General features: G+C 34.1%; 1 protein-coding gene across 1 annotated transcript in view; it reads right to left on the minus strand.

Moving 5' to 3' along the window:
* The window catches only part of LOC129226762 (uncharacterized), a 160,966-nt gene that overhangs the window by 37,311 nt on the left and 110,505 nt on the right, over positions 1 to 13,150 (minus strand). Inside the window, exons 21-22 of the mRNA XM_054861391.1 lie at positions 2,382 to 2,439; positions 242 to 420 (exon numbers count right to left, since the gene is read on the minus strand). Of these exons, the coding sequence (XP_054717366.1) occupies positions 242 to 420; positions 2,382 to 2,439 (237 nt within the window). The remainder of the gene's footprint in view (positions 1 to 241; positions 421 to 2,381; positions 2,440 to 13,150) is intronic.

Here is a 13,150-nt window from a genome sequence, read left to right on the forward strand (position 1 = left end):
AAACTTGCAAAATATACAAGGTGATTAAACACAAGAAGTTCTCACAGTAATATTAAACATACCTAATATCTCTGACTGGGTTGATTTATGCATCTAAAATTTGGCCATGGAACAAGACCAGATTATTGATGCTCACATTCAATTGTTTGGACATCCCTGGTTCAAAGCAGTCTTATTCATTGACAGCTAAAAAACTTTCTGCTGTTTTAATGACTCCTATAATTTGATGGAAAGAACTTACATGTCTAATTATTCGCTGAATACTCTTCGATGCCATAAGAGAGTTGAATACATTTCTCAATTTTGTTTTCAAATACTCTTTGATTGCATTTCTCCATAAAGGTACAGGTTCCACAGTACACTCAATGCACGTGTATACCACAGTTTCAGGCAAACATGAAAGAACTTGGTAATCCTCATCTGAAATTAAAAAAGTAAATAAATAAAATTACATAATTCACAGAAATATTTGAAAAATAATGCATCTGAAAGAATATATAGATTAACGCTATTTCTTAAAAACTTCCTTACTTCAGATACCCAAATTGAGATGCAGTACGTGAATCTTTAACAAAGCTTTTTTAATAAGAATATTTCTAACCATTTGATGGTAGAAAACACAATGTGAATGTCTAGTTACTTTCCTGAACAATCATCTTCTGCAAGTTTTCTCAATTTTTATTTTAAAGAAGTCAATCATGTAGTCAAATGAAGGCAGGCGCAGACTGGCCCGCCAAACAGTGGGGCGAAAACGGCAAAAAGGGCTTAAAAATGTTTTTAAACCTCTCTAGTTTGTTTGTTTACACAGGCATGTAATTAACGAGTTTTTTCGATTTGTTTGGTTTCATGCTCCAAATTTCGCAGTTTTATGCAGCTAGTTCCCATTCAGCACCTTTCTACAGATCATTTATGGCTAATTAATATTAATTTCTAAGAGGACATAAGACAAGGTTCATACTCTTCCAGACAAAATGAATTTCAGGAGTTTTCAGGAGTCAAAAGCAAAATTTTCAAGAGTAATAACACGAGTGGTTTTTACAAGAAAATTAGTTTCAGTAACATTTAATCTACTTTGTTGTAGAATTTTTAATTGATTAGTAATTTTATTTTCACACGCTATTCAATCAAAAAAAAAAAAAATTTAAAAATTGGATTCAAATTATTTGAAAATAACAGGAATACACAAAATATTAGATATAATGGCATATTATCACTACTAAATATACTACAAAATAGCAATAGCACTACTAATAAGCAATATAGAAAATATCCTTAATAGCTGCTGCTGTTAACACAAAAACTAGCACATGCTCTTGGTTCGTTCTCTAGTGGCAGTTACAATCAGTAACCGTAATAGGCATGTTTGAAGAGAGTAACAGGTCAGTCGGTTTGAACACACCCCATGTCTTTGCGAAAAGCACTGGGTGATCTGTATGATACAAGAATTTTGATTGGTTTTCAGCGATTCAATATGGCTGCCTAAACGGAGATGACATAGAATTAAAATTAGCCATTGTTGTTGAAAATTATTTTCAGGAGAAGAGGAGAAAAATTTGGAGGTTAAAACAAAAATATAGGAGTATTAAGGGCCCTTAGAAGAAAAAATTAAATTTCAGGAGTTTTTCAGGAGGTGTACGAACCCTGATGAGCGGACATTTTTTATAGAGTGTTTTGAAAAAAATAATCTTGAATTCTCTAGTTTTCGGTGCTGATCAAAACCGATTTTTGGGTTGAATATTCGATTATTCATTATTTTCATCCTATTACTATTGTTGGACACGAGAGAAGTTAAATATACCCACCTTTAATAAGAAAAAAGCATAGACTGCTCAAAAGTAACTTTTAAAAATTCCCGCACTCATGGTTCTTCACTGTATAAAGGCTCCCTCCCTTCAGCTTTGTAGTGGCTCCGAAATTTCAGTTCTGATTGCCTAAGAGGTAGGCTTGTACAAATTTATCAAGCCTCAATTGGTTGAATTTAGGAGAGAAAAAAATACATTTTTAAGTGCTTTTTTATGTTTTCGCCCCACTGTGGGCCGGCCCATCGGCCTGCTGGCCGATGCACCCTCAAGTCTGAATACTTTTTTAGTTTAAAAAAGTTTTTATTTTAATTTATTAAATGTTTAATATTTTGGTACAATTTCCTTTTTTTTTTTTTTTTTTGAGCTCACAAACATGCAGGACTTTCTTTTTGATTTTCTTCTTTTATTTACACCCATAAACCATGTACCATTGTTTTTTCTTCTTTCTTGTTTTTTTTTTTTTTTTTTTTTTTTTTTTTTTTTTTTTTTTTTGTGCCCTTTGGAGGCCAAGGTTGACGGCCTCTTGTGGGACCCAGTCAGCCCCTGAATGAATGACTCAAATGTATTCAATGCTCTTACCTGACATGTTATCACATTTTGCATGGACCCATCTACTACATTTGAAGCATTGAACCATCTGTAAAAAGAAACATTAACTGTAGAATAATACAGAAAATGAAAAAATAAAATACAAAGCTTATGTGAAATAAAATTTACCTGAAGTAACATTTCATCAATTTACATTTTACCAAACACTTAAAATGTATTGTATTACTAGCAAAACAAGATAGTAAGATGAAAGCAATGAGATGACAAAAAAAAATATAAATATAAATTTAGTCACATTTTTTCAAAAGTACATTTCTATAAAACTAATGTACTATCTAATATATTATTTGTAGTGATTTTGAAAAACATTTCTTTAAAAATGTTTCATACTAAGTTAATAAATTTGTTTTATTTTACAAATGCTGAACATTGTAAAATAAAATCACGCATAATCAATTAGTCCCACCACCACAAGGGAAGGGATCTGGGGCCTTCCCCGGGAAAATTCGAAAAACATTTTTTTGCAAATGCCATTTTACATATTTTCTGATGTGTGCAATTTGCACGAACCAGCATTATGTGACATGGCGTTTTCAAGGCATAAGAATCTAAAAATTGGTATACAAATTTTCTAGTTCAACTACACCATGTTACTTGTCTTAAAGAACATTTTTACAGTTCTATTTTGTAGTTAGCCAAGCAGTGGATATATATTGCTTGTTGCTAAAAATCTAAAACCAACTTTTGAAGTACATCAAACTTCCGCCTTATATTTGATGCAACGCATCATCATAGCAGTAATCTAAATCCGGAAAAGGCAAGTCTATGTGTACAAGAACATCTTTTAATAATTTAAATAGAGTCTTTGCAACATTTGGAAGTTCATAAAGGCCTATATACTGCTTAGAACTTTACAATTTTCACTAATTCTCTCAGGGGTGTCCCCCTTTAAGGGCAAGGGTGCCCCCCTAAATATTATGAAGCCCCCCAAACAGCAAAAGCTCTCTTAAAAATGATAAAAATACCCCTCAACTCCCCCCCCCCCTAAAAATGTCAACAGCGCAGTCTGCTCCACGACCCCCCCCCCTGTACAAGGGCAGATCCAGAGTTATGGGGATTGTGAGCCCCTAAAGCTCTACATTAGCTGTGCCCAGTCATTAACAGGTGACCATTTCATTGAAAATGGCTACCAAAGAAACAAATCCCTATTACAAAAAGTCGCGACCAGTGTTCCTTTATTTTTTAAATAATACTGCTATTTCTTCTTGATTTTGTACAAATATATTTTTCTTCGTTGTTCATTTCAGACAGAATAGTTTTAATTAAAGTACAAAAATCAATTATTCCTGACATTTTCACATCTACTCGTTATTAAAAATAGTCCATCTTTACTATTGGGATACGTTTTGTGTTCAGGATCTTTGACAATTCTTAACTCCCAGAAAAACAATTGTGTTGGGCGATAGAAATTTCCTGTATGAGTTCTCACATTTGCTTTCATTTAGTTATGCATTGCATAAATTTCTAATATATTTAAAAACTTGCAAAATATTTCGTTTTGTTGTATGCTTATCTGTATGTTACGTGCTTAGATCTTTATCTTAAATTAATATGTCCCGTGAAATTTTGTTTGTTGTTTTTGCAGAGTATTGAAATCTTTTAATTTGTCATTAATATTACTAATGGAGGATTAGTTATTTACTTTTTGTGCTGCATACACTTGTTTTAAATATAGCTACAAAAAGAGAAAAAGTGGCTACCACTTTTTTGTGACTTTGGTAGCCAGTGGCTATTGTTCAGAATTCCCAATTCAGAGCTTTATAGAGAGTCAGAGCCCAGTCCAGAGCACCCCCCCCCCCTACTAAATACAGACTTAAACTGCATTTTGGGGGTTATTTTGCAAAAACTCATCATACTGCTCTCTTTGTGCCCGAAAATTGCACTTGTGAATTTTTGTGTATGTTTGAGTTACTCTAAAAATTTTTATATTAAATTTAATTTAGGAATTTGCCACCCTTAGCAAAGTGCCCCTTGAGGAAAGTTCCCTCCTATGCTACACCACTCACAGTTTGAAAACCTATTCCTTTTGTTTGATGCTACAGAAATTTTAAATTTACTTTCCTATTCAGGCTGACAGTTTACATTCTAATAATGAGGTTGATTTATTTAAATTTTGCTCACTAACTGTCTGGTTTAAATTTTGTTCATTTAATTTATTCATATACACTGATTTATATAAGTAAATGAAATTGCAATGGATGCTAATTTTAGATTTAGCTGTGCAAACCTGCTTTGTTTTATTAAGTGGATATTGTTGAAAATTACAATTTAAACCACATATGTTTTCTTGTTGTATTTAAAACACTCATTATTAATTGTAATATTAATTTATTATAGCACATAATTTACCCAAAGAATTTGAATCCTAAGCAAACCAACTCCAGTCAGCATACATATTCATTATTATTCATTTACGTTTTAAAATAATTTAGTCATTGAATAAAAAACGGAATTTCAATTTCAAAATTACTTCAATGCAAAACTGGCCATCTTGCTTCAGCACTTAAGTTTTTCCGGTAAAAACATCTCTCAAGCTTTAAGGATACAGCGTATCTGTAACAACAAGGAATCTCTTTCAGAAGACTAGGGTTTCTCATTTAACAGATCAATCAATAATGATTTACCAAAAAGCATTAATAAATTGCTGCTTAAATGTATTTTTAACTTAGCAAAGTCAGAATTCTTGTATAGTCAACCATAACTGCATCATTTCTCCGTGTGCATGAAGCAGGAGTTGAAATCCAAATGGGTCAGTGAATGGAAATTTAGCTAGTAAGCTGTGCTAGAGATTGGGTTGCTTTATGATTCAAATTTTATAATCAATTGTTTTCCAAAAGTATTTTTTCTATTGCAAAATATTTAATTTTTGGAATCTGACAACACCTATTTGTCTATTCCAACATCACAAGGAAGAAATCAGCCAGTTAAACTTTTTCCTGAACTTGACTACTTAATTCAACAACCATGGGTGCAAGGTTGGTGATGTGTTCAAGACGGAAAATATCCCCCCCCCCCCATCATGTGTGCTTAAGGAAAAATTTATGTGTTTAAATGTTGGACATTTTAACTATGCCAGTTTTGGAATCTGTTTGATTTTAAAAATTAAGCTTTTGACTTTTGTAACAACATGAACTTAGTTTAAATTGTAATATTTAAACTTTCTGATATCATAACTCCAAAAACGTAAAAATCACCAATAATGGGGCGACTGGGGGCTCTCCTCCAGATTTTTTTTTAAATTGAAATCCAAAAAACACAATGATAGACTATTTTGGTAAAGTTCAGGAAAAAGAGGGGTTCAAGGACTCTCTTAGATCAATTTTTTCAAACTGATAGTCCCAAAATCACAATATTGGGCGACCTTCAAAAGTATTAGAAAAAGGTGGGGGGGGGGGGGCGCTCTGAACTCTCCCCGAAATTGAACCTTTAATATCAACATTGTACTCCATCTTCCATAACGTTATACGCTTTTTGACTGCATTATCGAACGGATGAAGTTCAGGAACTCTCCTTTCGCAATATTTCGAAACTGAAGTTCCAAAAACACAATTTTAGACGATAATGGATAATGTTAGTTGTAAAAGCGTTCGGGGCTCCCCGCCATAAGTTTATTGCCGATCGTAAACATATTTATTGCAGCAATAAAATTGCTTGGGACATAAGATTTTCACTTTTGCAACATAAATCAGATATGATCGGAAAGCGTACCCAAGGTAGCGCCAACAAACCAGAAAAGAAGGAAAGGGGGAGGGGGAAGGGTATGGTCGATTACAGGCACCATTCCCCCATACAGTCTTCATTTGAAAAAGAATTCTTTATAAGATAGCAGGTGGTGAAATTAGCCATAAAAAAACCACTTCAGTGAAGTAGATACATTTTTTAAACGAGGTACACTTTCCAGTATTCATTAATTTAAAAAAAGGCAATAGGGGAACTGAATGCTCACCCCCCAGGGAGGGTCCCGAATCACATCCCTCATAAGGCACTCAAATATAGCCTAAAGTGGCCTTTTAAATATTTCAGCTTCGAAAATTTATCGGAAGAGAACTCCCGAACCCTTCTTCTGAATTCACCACAAATATTCTAAACTTGAGTTTTAATGCTTCAGTTTCTAAATTTCTTTCTAAGAACACTATAACCCCCTTACCTGCATACATGACTTATGACCGCTTAAAAGTTTTAATATTTTAATTTCGGAAACTTTTGAAAGAAGCTTCCCACTTCCTTCCCCCTTAAGTCATCCAAAGATAGCCCAAAACAGAGCTCTTAAAATTTCAGAAACGGAAATATTTCGGGCTGGGCGACGGAATACCCCCCCCCCCCTCCTCTTTGTGTTTATTAAAGGCACTGTAAGTTTGTGTTTAAGATTTATTTTTCTACTAGTAATACACGTACGGCTTTGCCCGTAATAGAAAAATCAAAAGGTCTTTTGGTTCGCCTGTATATTTACAAATAATGCATGGTGAATTTTCTCGTCAGTTGGCTTGTGCCCATCGTACGGTTCCACGTTATGATAATTTCGTATCTCGCCAATTGGCTTCTGCCCATGCTACGGTTCCACGTTATGATAATTTCGTAATTTACTCGTCCATCTTATTTTTTTTTCTTAAAATTGGAATAGAAAAAGAACCACATCGAATTTCTGAAAAATCGCTTCAAGGTGCACCCCCCCCCCCCCTGCTACATACTAACTTTGTGCGAAATTTCATGAAAATCGGCCGAACGGTCTAGGCGCTATGCGGGTCAGACATCCTACAGACATCCTCCGGACAGAAAGACTTTCAGCTTTATTATTAGTAAAGAAGAAGATAAAGATTCTTTCCCATTTTATTAAATTTCTGTGAAAAATGGGCTTAAAATTGGAATAGAAAAAGAACAAAATCGAATTTTCGAAAAATCGCTTCGAGGTGCACACCTTCATGCTACAAACTAACTTTGTGCCAAATTTCATGAAAATCGGCCGAACGGACTAGGCGCTATGCGCGTCACAGACATCCTACAGACATCCAGACATCCTCCAGACAGAGAGACTTTGAGCTTTATTATTAGTAAAGAAGAAAGATAAAGTAAAGAAAAGAAAGGTAATTTTCAGAACAAATTCTTTCCTATTTTATTAAATTTCTGTGAAAAATGGGCTTAAAATTGGAATAGAAAAAGAACAAAATCGAATTTTCGAAAAATCTCTTTGAGGTGCACACCCCCATGCTACAAACTAACTTTGTGCCAAATTTCCTGAAAATCGGCCAAACGGTCTAGGGGCTATGCGCGTCACAGACATCCTACAGACATCCTCCGGAAAGAGACTTTCAGCTTTATTATTAGTAAAGATTGAAAGACTTCAATTTCGAAAATGTTCCGAGAAAGACCCCCAAGTTCCCTAACTCTTAACTCACTCAACAATAGCCAAAACAGCATTTCAAAATTCAGCATAGAGAAATTTTCGAGGGAGAGAGCCTCCCCCCCCCCCCTCCCTGAACTCCTTCCCCTAAGTTCACTAAATTTAACTTAAATTTACGGTTCCCCCTTTTAATCACCGAAATTTAAAGAATTTAAGTTCTAAACTTTATTGAGAGAAAGTCTTTGAATTCCATCTTCTTAAGTCTCTCAAAGATTACTCAAAGCTGAGTTCTGAATGCTTCAGCTTTGAATTTTTTTCGGGGAAGGGGACCCCGAACCCCAAGATGGTCTACAGTCTAAAGGTTCGCTTTTACAACTCCAGTTTCGGAATTTCACCTAAAGGGAGTCCCCTCCCTCCCCTCTTGAGATTGCCAACAACAGCCTGAAAGTTTTAAGACTTCAATTACAAACACCTTTTGGGAGAGGATCCCAAATTCCCTTTCTCTTAAGAAATTTAAGTGTAGCCTCAAATAGTTTTTAATACATCAGCTACAAAACATTTTCAGGTTAGAACACCAAAACCATCTCTCATCAATTCGCCAAATATTGCCTAAATTAGTATTTTTAAGACTCCAGTTTCTGATTTTTTTAAAACCTCCCCCTCCCCACTTTTACATCATTAAGGATAGTCTAAACATTTTTGACTTTTAAATTTTAAAGAGTTTGCAGAGGAAAAATCCCAAACCACTCCTAACATCAAAAATGACTTTGAATTCAGTTTTTCAATATTTTATTATTGAGCACTTGAGTAGCTCCCCCCCCCCCCCTCTTAAAATATCCAAGATACAAAAGTTTTAGGACCTCAGTATCGTGGGTTAATTTGCGGACTTTCCCTCTTCGCAAGAGCAGCGTTTTTTTTCAAATTCGTGATGCCGTTATTTTTTCTTGTTTCCTTTTCTCTTCCCCCACCCCCTCCTTCCATATTTCCATTCTAGCGAATGCTAAATTGAAAGACATTGGAATTTAGTAATTCCTCAAGTCTTAGAATATTTTACCAGCAACATGTCAAACATTCAGAAACAGTTGCCCATCGGTGTTTCAAACCAGCTTGAAATCCCCCTCCCTTATTCTTTTCAAAATTTCCATTTTCATTAAAATTTTTGATGTCCCTGATACTTCTCGTTTTGCCTGATATGTGGACGCCCTTTGCTGTGGCATAAACATTTCATCCCGTCAGCAATCACTCTCAATCGGTGATTCGGATTTAACTATAAGACATTTTTTGCAAAAAAAAAAACCGCAAATGAAAAAAAAACGAAAGGATGATCAAGAGAAAAGGCTAAATTTTCAAATGTAGAAGATAAATCAGGGAGAATAGTGAGCAACTCCGCGGTCTGCAATGCAGTGAATTGGAAATTGCCGATGTAAATTCGTGGTTATGGAACGGTACATTAATTAAAGCATATTTTTAAAAAACTCAATTTTTCTTTTTTAAGTAAAAACTGAAGGAAAGTCATCGAAGTTCTTTCCGTCCCGACCTCCGTCTCGGAAATTTTGTCCAAGACGGAAATCCGTCCTGAGACGGAAGAGCTTGCACCAATGTCAACAACTCAAAAAGCTGTTGTAACTGCCTATACTGGTTTTGTTAATGAAATCGATATGTGAGAAAAAAATGCAGTTAGCATTTCCAGCAACAATTATCATTCCTCATCACAGTTGTTATTCATGTAAATTTGTATTCTTAACGTCTTTCTTTATAAACGGTGTTTTAATAATAATTCACTGCACTAGGAATATTTCATTACTAGATAATAGCACTTGTTTTTCCAATTTATATTCTTTTCGGATTGAATAGAAAGTGTGAATACCAAAAAGGCAAAGAGCTCTCACATTCGAAAACAACAAACAGGATTGAATACAGAGCATTAATGTACTTGTTTGAATCAAAGCTATAATTTTTACATCACTTCTATCGATAAACGACAGATGGATTAAATGTGTTCAAATTTGCCTGAGCCATATCAGCCTATCGAAAATTTTTCGTGTTTCCTAGGCCCTGATTAACGTATTCCCAAATAATGATAGCACACTAATTGACAATGGTGAGATACGATTTGAGAAAAATCTTTTGAATCCTTAATAGCCAAACTGTTACTTATCATATGACAAAGTAGACACATCGTCAGCCTCCAGGTAAAAGTCATAAAGTCCACCAAAAACATTTGATGAATCAGTCTAAGGAATTATACCTCACAGTTATTTATTTCATGATGTAAACCAACTATACAATTGAAAAGTTACAACTTATTGCAAGAGTTCAGGTCTGCAAAATAATTTTTGTTGTGTTATAGATTTGGCGACTTTTGCCTAAATGCAGACAATATGTTGTATGGATCAGATTGGGATCATTTGTGTCTTAGTTTTGAAAATTTAAATGTACATTTTCAAATAATTTTTACAATGATTTTGCATTTGACACTTAAAGCACTTCACCATCAAGAACATTTCTTAAGTTAACTTATTCATAGGGGAACAATCACAATCTATGTCCATTAATATTCTTAATTTTGATTACTTAAGAAAATATGATTTCTTATTAATATCTGAAGCTTAATATTTTCATAAATTATTTTCCAAAAAGCATATCCCATTTAGAATTTTTAAAAATATGTGAGATAAAATTGTCAATGTGAAAAAGAAACCACAAATCTGAGAATTTTGTAGTTTAGTTTATAAAACGCGTTTTTTTAATTGTCTTTTGATCAAGTGCAGTACGCCAAATACACAAGTATGGGTCTCAAGCCTAACTAATGAAGAATAATCAATCCCCTACTAGGAAATCCTCATTTTTTTACACATTCGTAGTTTTGGTGAAGAGGCAGTCAAATGAAAACAAAGCAAACTGCATAAGGGTCATTCTTCAAAAAGTGTAACTTTTCTGTCACACGCCTTTTACCGAAAAAATTTTAAAGAACAATTCATTTAACAATGCTTTTTAATTTCATCAAAAAATATATCTATTTAAACCTGCCAACAATTTTTTAATAATTTTTATTTTAGTATATTTTTGGTTCCCAACATGTGAACTCTCCCCTCCGTGGCATGTCACACACCTTGTGTGACTGTTTATGTTGATTAAAATCTTGTCTAATTAAAAGTATATGCTTATTTATTTGTCATTCCTTTCACAAGTGTCTCAAATACTAATTGTTTAAGTAGATTTCATTTTTTTAATATTGTGTTTTTAGTTGGTTTTTCTTATGATAAGTAGTCATGCCACACAAAAAACTCTCACCTCTGTTACCTAAAGACACAAAATGCCATTCCTCATTAACACCTGGCAGTAATGACATCAAATTTTATTTTGCATAGTTGAAGTTGTGAGAATTTTGTCGAAAAACAAGATTTTGCTTTAAAAACTTAGTGTGGTTATTCTGACTTCTCTTCTCACCTCCGTGAACTTGAATATCAGGGATGAAAATTAATGTAAAAAAAGAAGTGAAGAAAAAAAAAATTCCTTGAAAAATGTATCTATTAGGCCTATATTAAGAGAAAGATCCTCACCTCCGTGACAGAGGTTATCAATGTCATTATTTCTGAGGTGAAAATAATTGATGGAGGGGAAACACATCAATAATAGGCATTCTACTAAAATTATAAATTGGAAGTATATCCTCAAATTTACTAAATACTATTTTTTAACATTCATTTGAAACTACTAATTAAGCCGTACTTTAATAAAGAGGGCTTAATATTATATTCCCACTAATCATTAAAACAGCTGATTGTTTGCACAATTAACAAAATGACTACTTTGATATTAAATTAGTCTAAATTTTTAAATATTAAAGGTTTTTTCTTTTTTTTTTCATGAACAAGGCAATTTTTTATTTTTTGGTAAAATAATTGGAACTCAGCTGGGCCATTGTTTATGGTTACTTCTAGTAGATACCACTTTTATGTAAGAACAAAAAAAAAAAAACAAAGGGTTTGAAATTGAAAAATATTTGTTACATTTTCTGGTAAATGACCCATAACAATCAAGCGGTTTTAGTTGCAACAAGGGTCTTAAAGTAGCATGCTTTCTATTGAGAATTAAGAAGGAACAGTGCAATTGTTTACTGTTGTGCCATTTGTTTGTAAGACCCAGCCACATTTTTTGACTGCAAAATAAGTGGAATAAGTGTCAGGAACAGAAATATATATTTTAACGTCAATAGTTACTCTTACTTGATTTCTTCCAATTTATTCAATTTTTTTCTCAACAAAAACAGTTGCAGAAGCTGACTAATATTATTCGATTATCCGGGGAAATTATTCGCTTAAGTGGGGATCTTTAGCATTGCGACTATGAGGAAATATTCGGTTCCGGGAAGTTTTATTCGTATAAGCGGGGTATTCATTTATCTGTTACCCGATTAAGCGGGGCTGACAGTATTGAAATACTTGAGCATGTCAGATTTTCATACAAAAGGTTTAACTTGATGTTCCAGTTGTGGTAGCCTAAAATCTGAAGATTATTTAGAATATTATTCATCTGACAGCTAGAAAAAAAAAATCTCACCAATCATACCTACTACAAAATGAAGTATTTCATTTCTGCTTCCAATTCATTCGTGATCTCTCCGTGGTCAAGCTTTAACAGAGCGGCAGTGTTTTGTGATCAACTGTAATTGCTTATTGTCCATGTTTTACTTTACCTGCATGCTCGAATCTTCATTTTTTAGCTAATTAAACTCATCTTACCTTAATCTGATGAGCTTTGTTATTTCTAACAAGCAATCTTTTTTTTCTAATCTGATGGGCTATCCTAGACGCACAGCCCTACTAAAGAGTTTACACTTGGTGGAGGTACTCAGCAGGAAGTAAGGTATCCCCTATGTTCATGTGACACACTCGAGTAAATCCGAAAAAAAAAAAAGCATTATGGTCTCCTACTATATGTCATGCACTCATGTGTTTGAGTGGAATAAATGATTTTGTAAGGTCAGATCTCATTGAAAGCTATCAGGCGACTAATATAGGCTTATTGTGTCCTTACCTTTTTGGTTATTGCTGTCACCCATACAGTAAATACGTATCTCTCCTGGCACCCAAACCCAGCCACACGAGGGGAGAAGGGGGGGGGGGCGCTCTCCTTGCGGACTTGCCACATGGTACAACGTAAGAATTCACGCTAAAGGTGGAGTGGGGTGGAGAAAAGTGCCTATGCATTTCCATATATTTTGGAGCTTGGAAGAAAAATATTTGTGGTCAAAGTTTAGGATGAAGAGGAGCATATTCAGGCACAATCATGGCTCTATGGGCAACAGCAAACAATGTCTCATGAAGGTACTCACGGCCTTGTCTTACAATAGGATAAACGTACTAACAGTTATGCCCATTACTATTGAAATAATGAA

Source organism: Uloborus diversus, chromosome 7 (assembly GCF_026930045.1).
Source record: "Uloborus diversus isolate 005 chromosome 7, Udiv.v.3.1, whole genome shotgun sequence".
Taxonomy (NCBI): Eukaryota; Metazoa; Arthropoda; class Arachnida; order Araneae; family Uloboridae; genus Uloborus; species Uloborus diversus.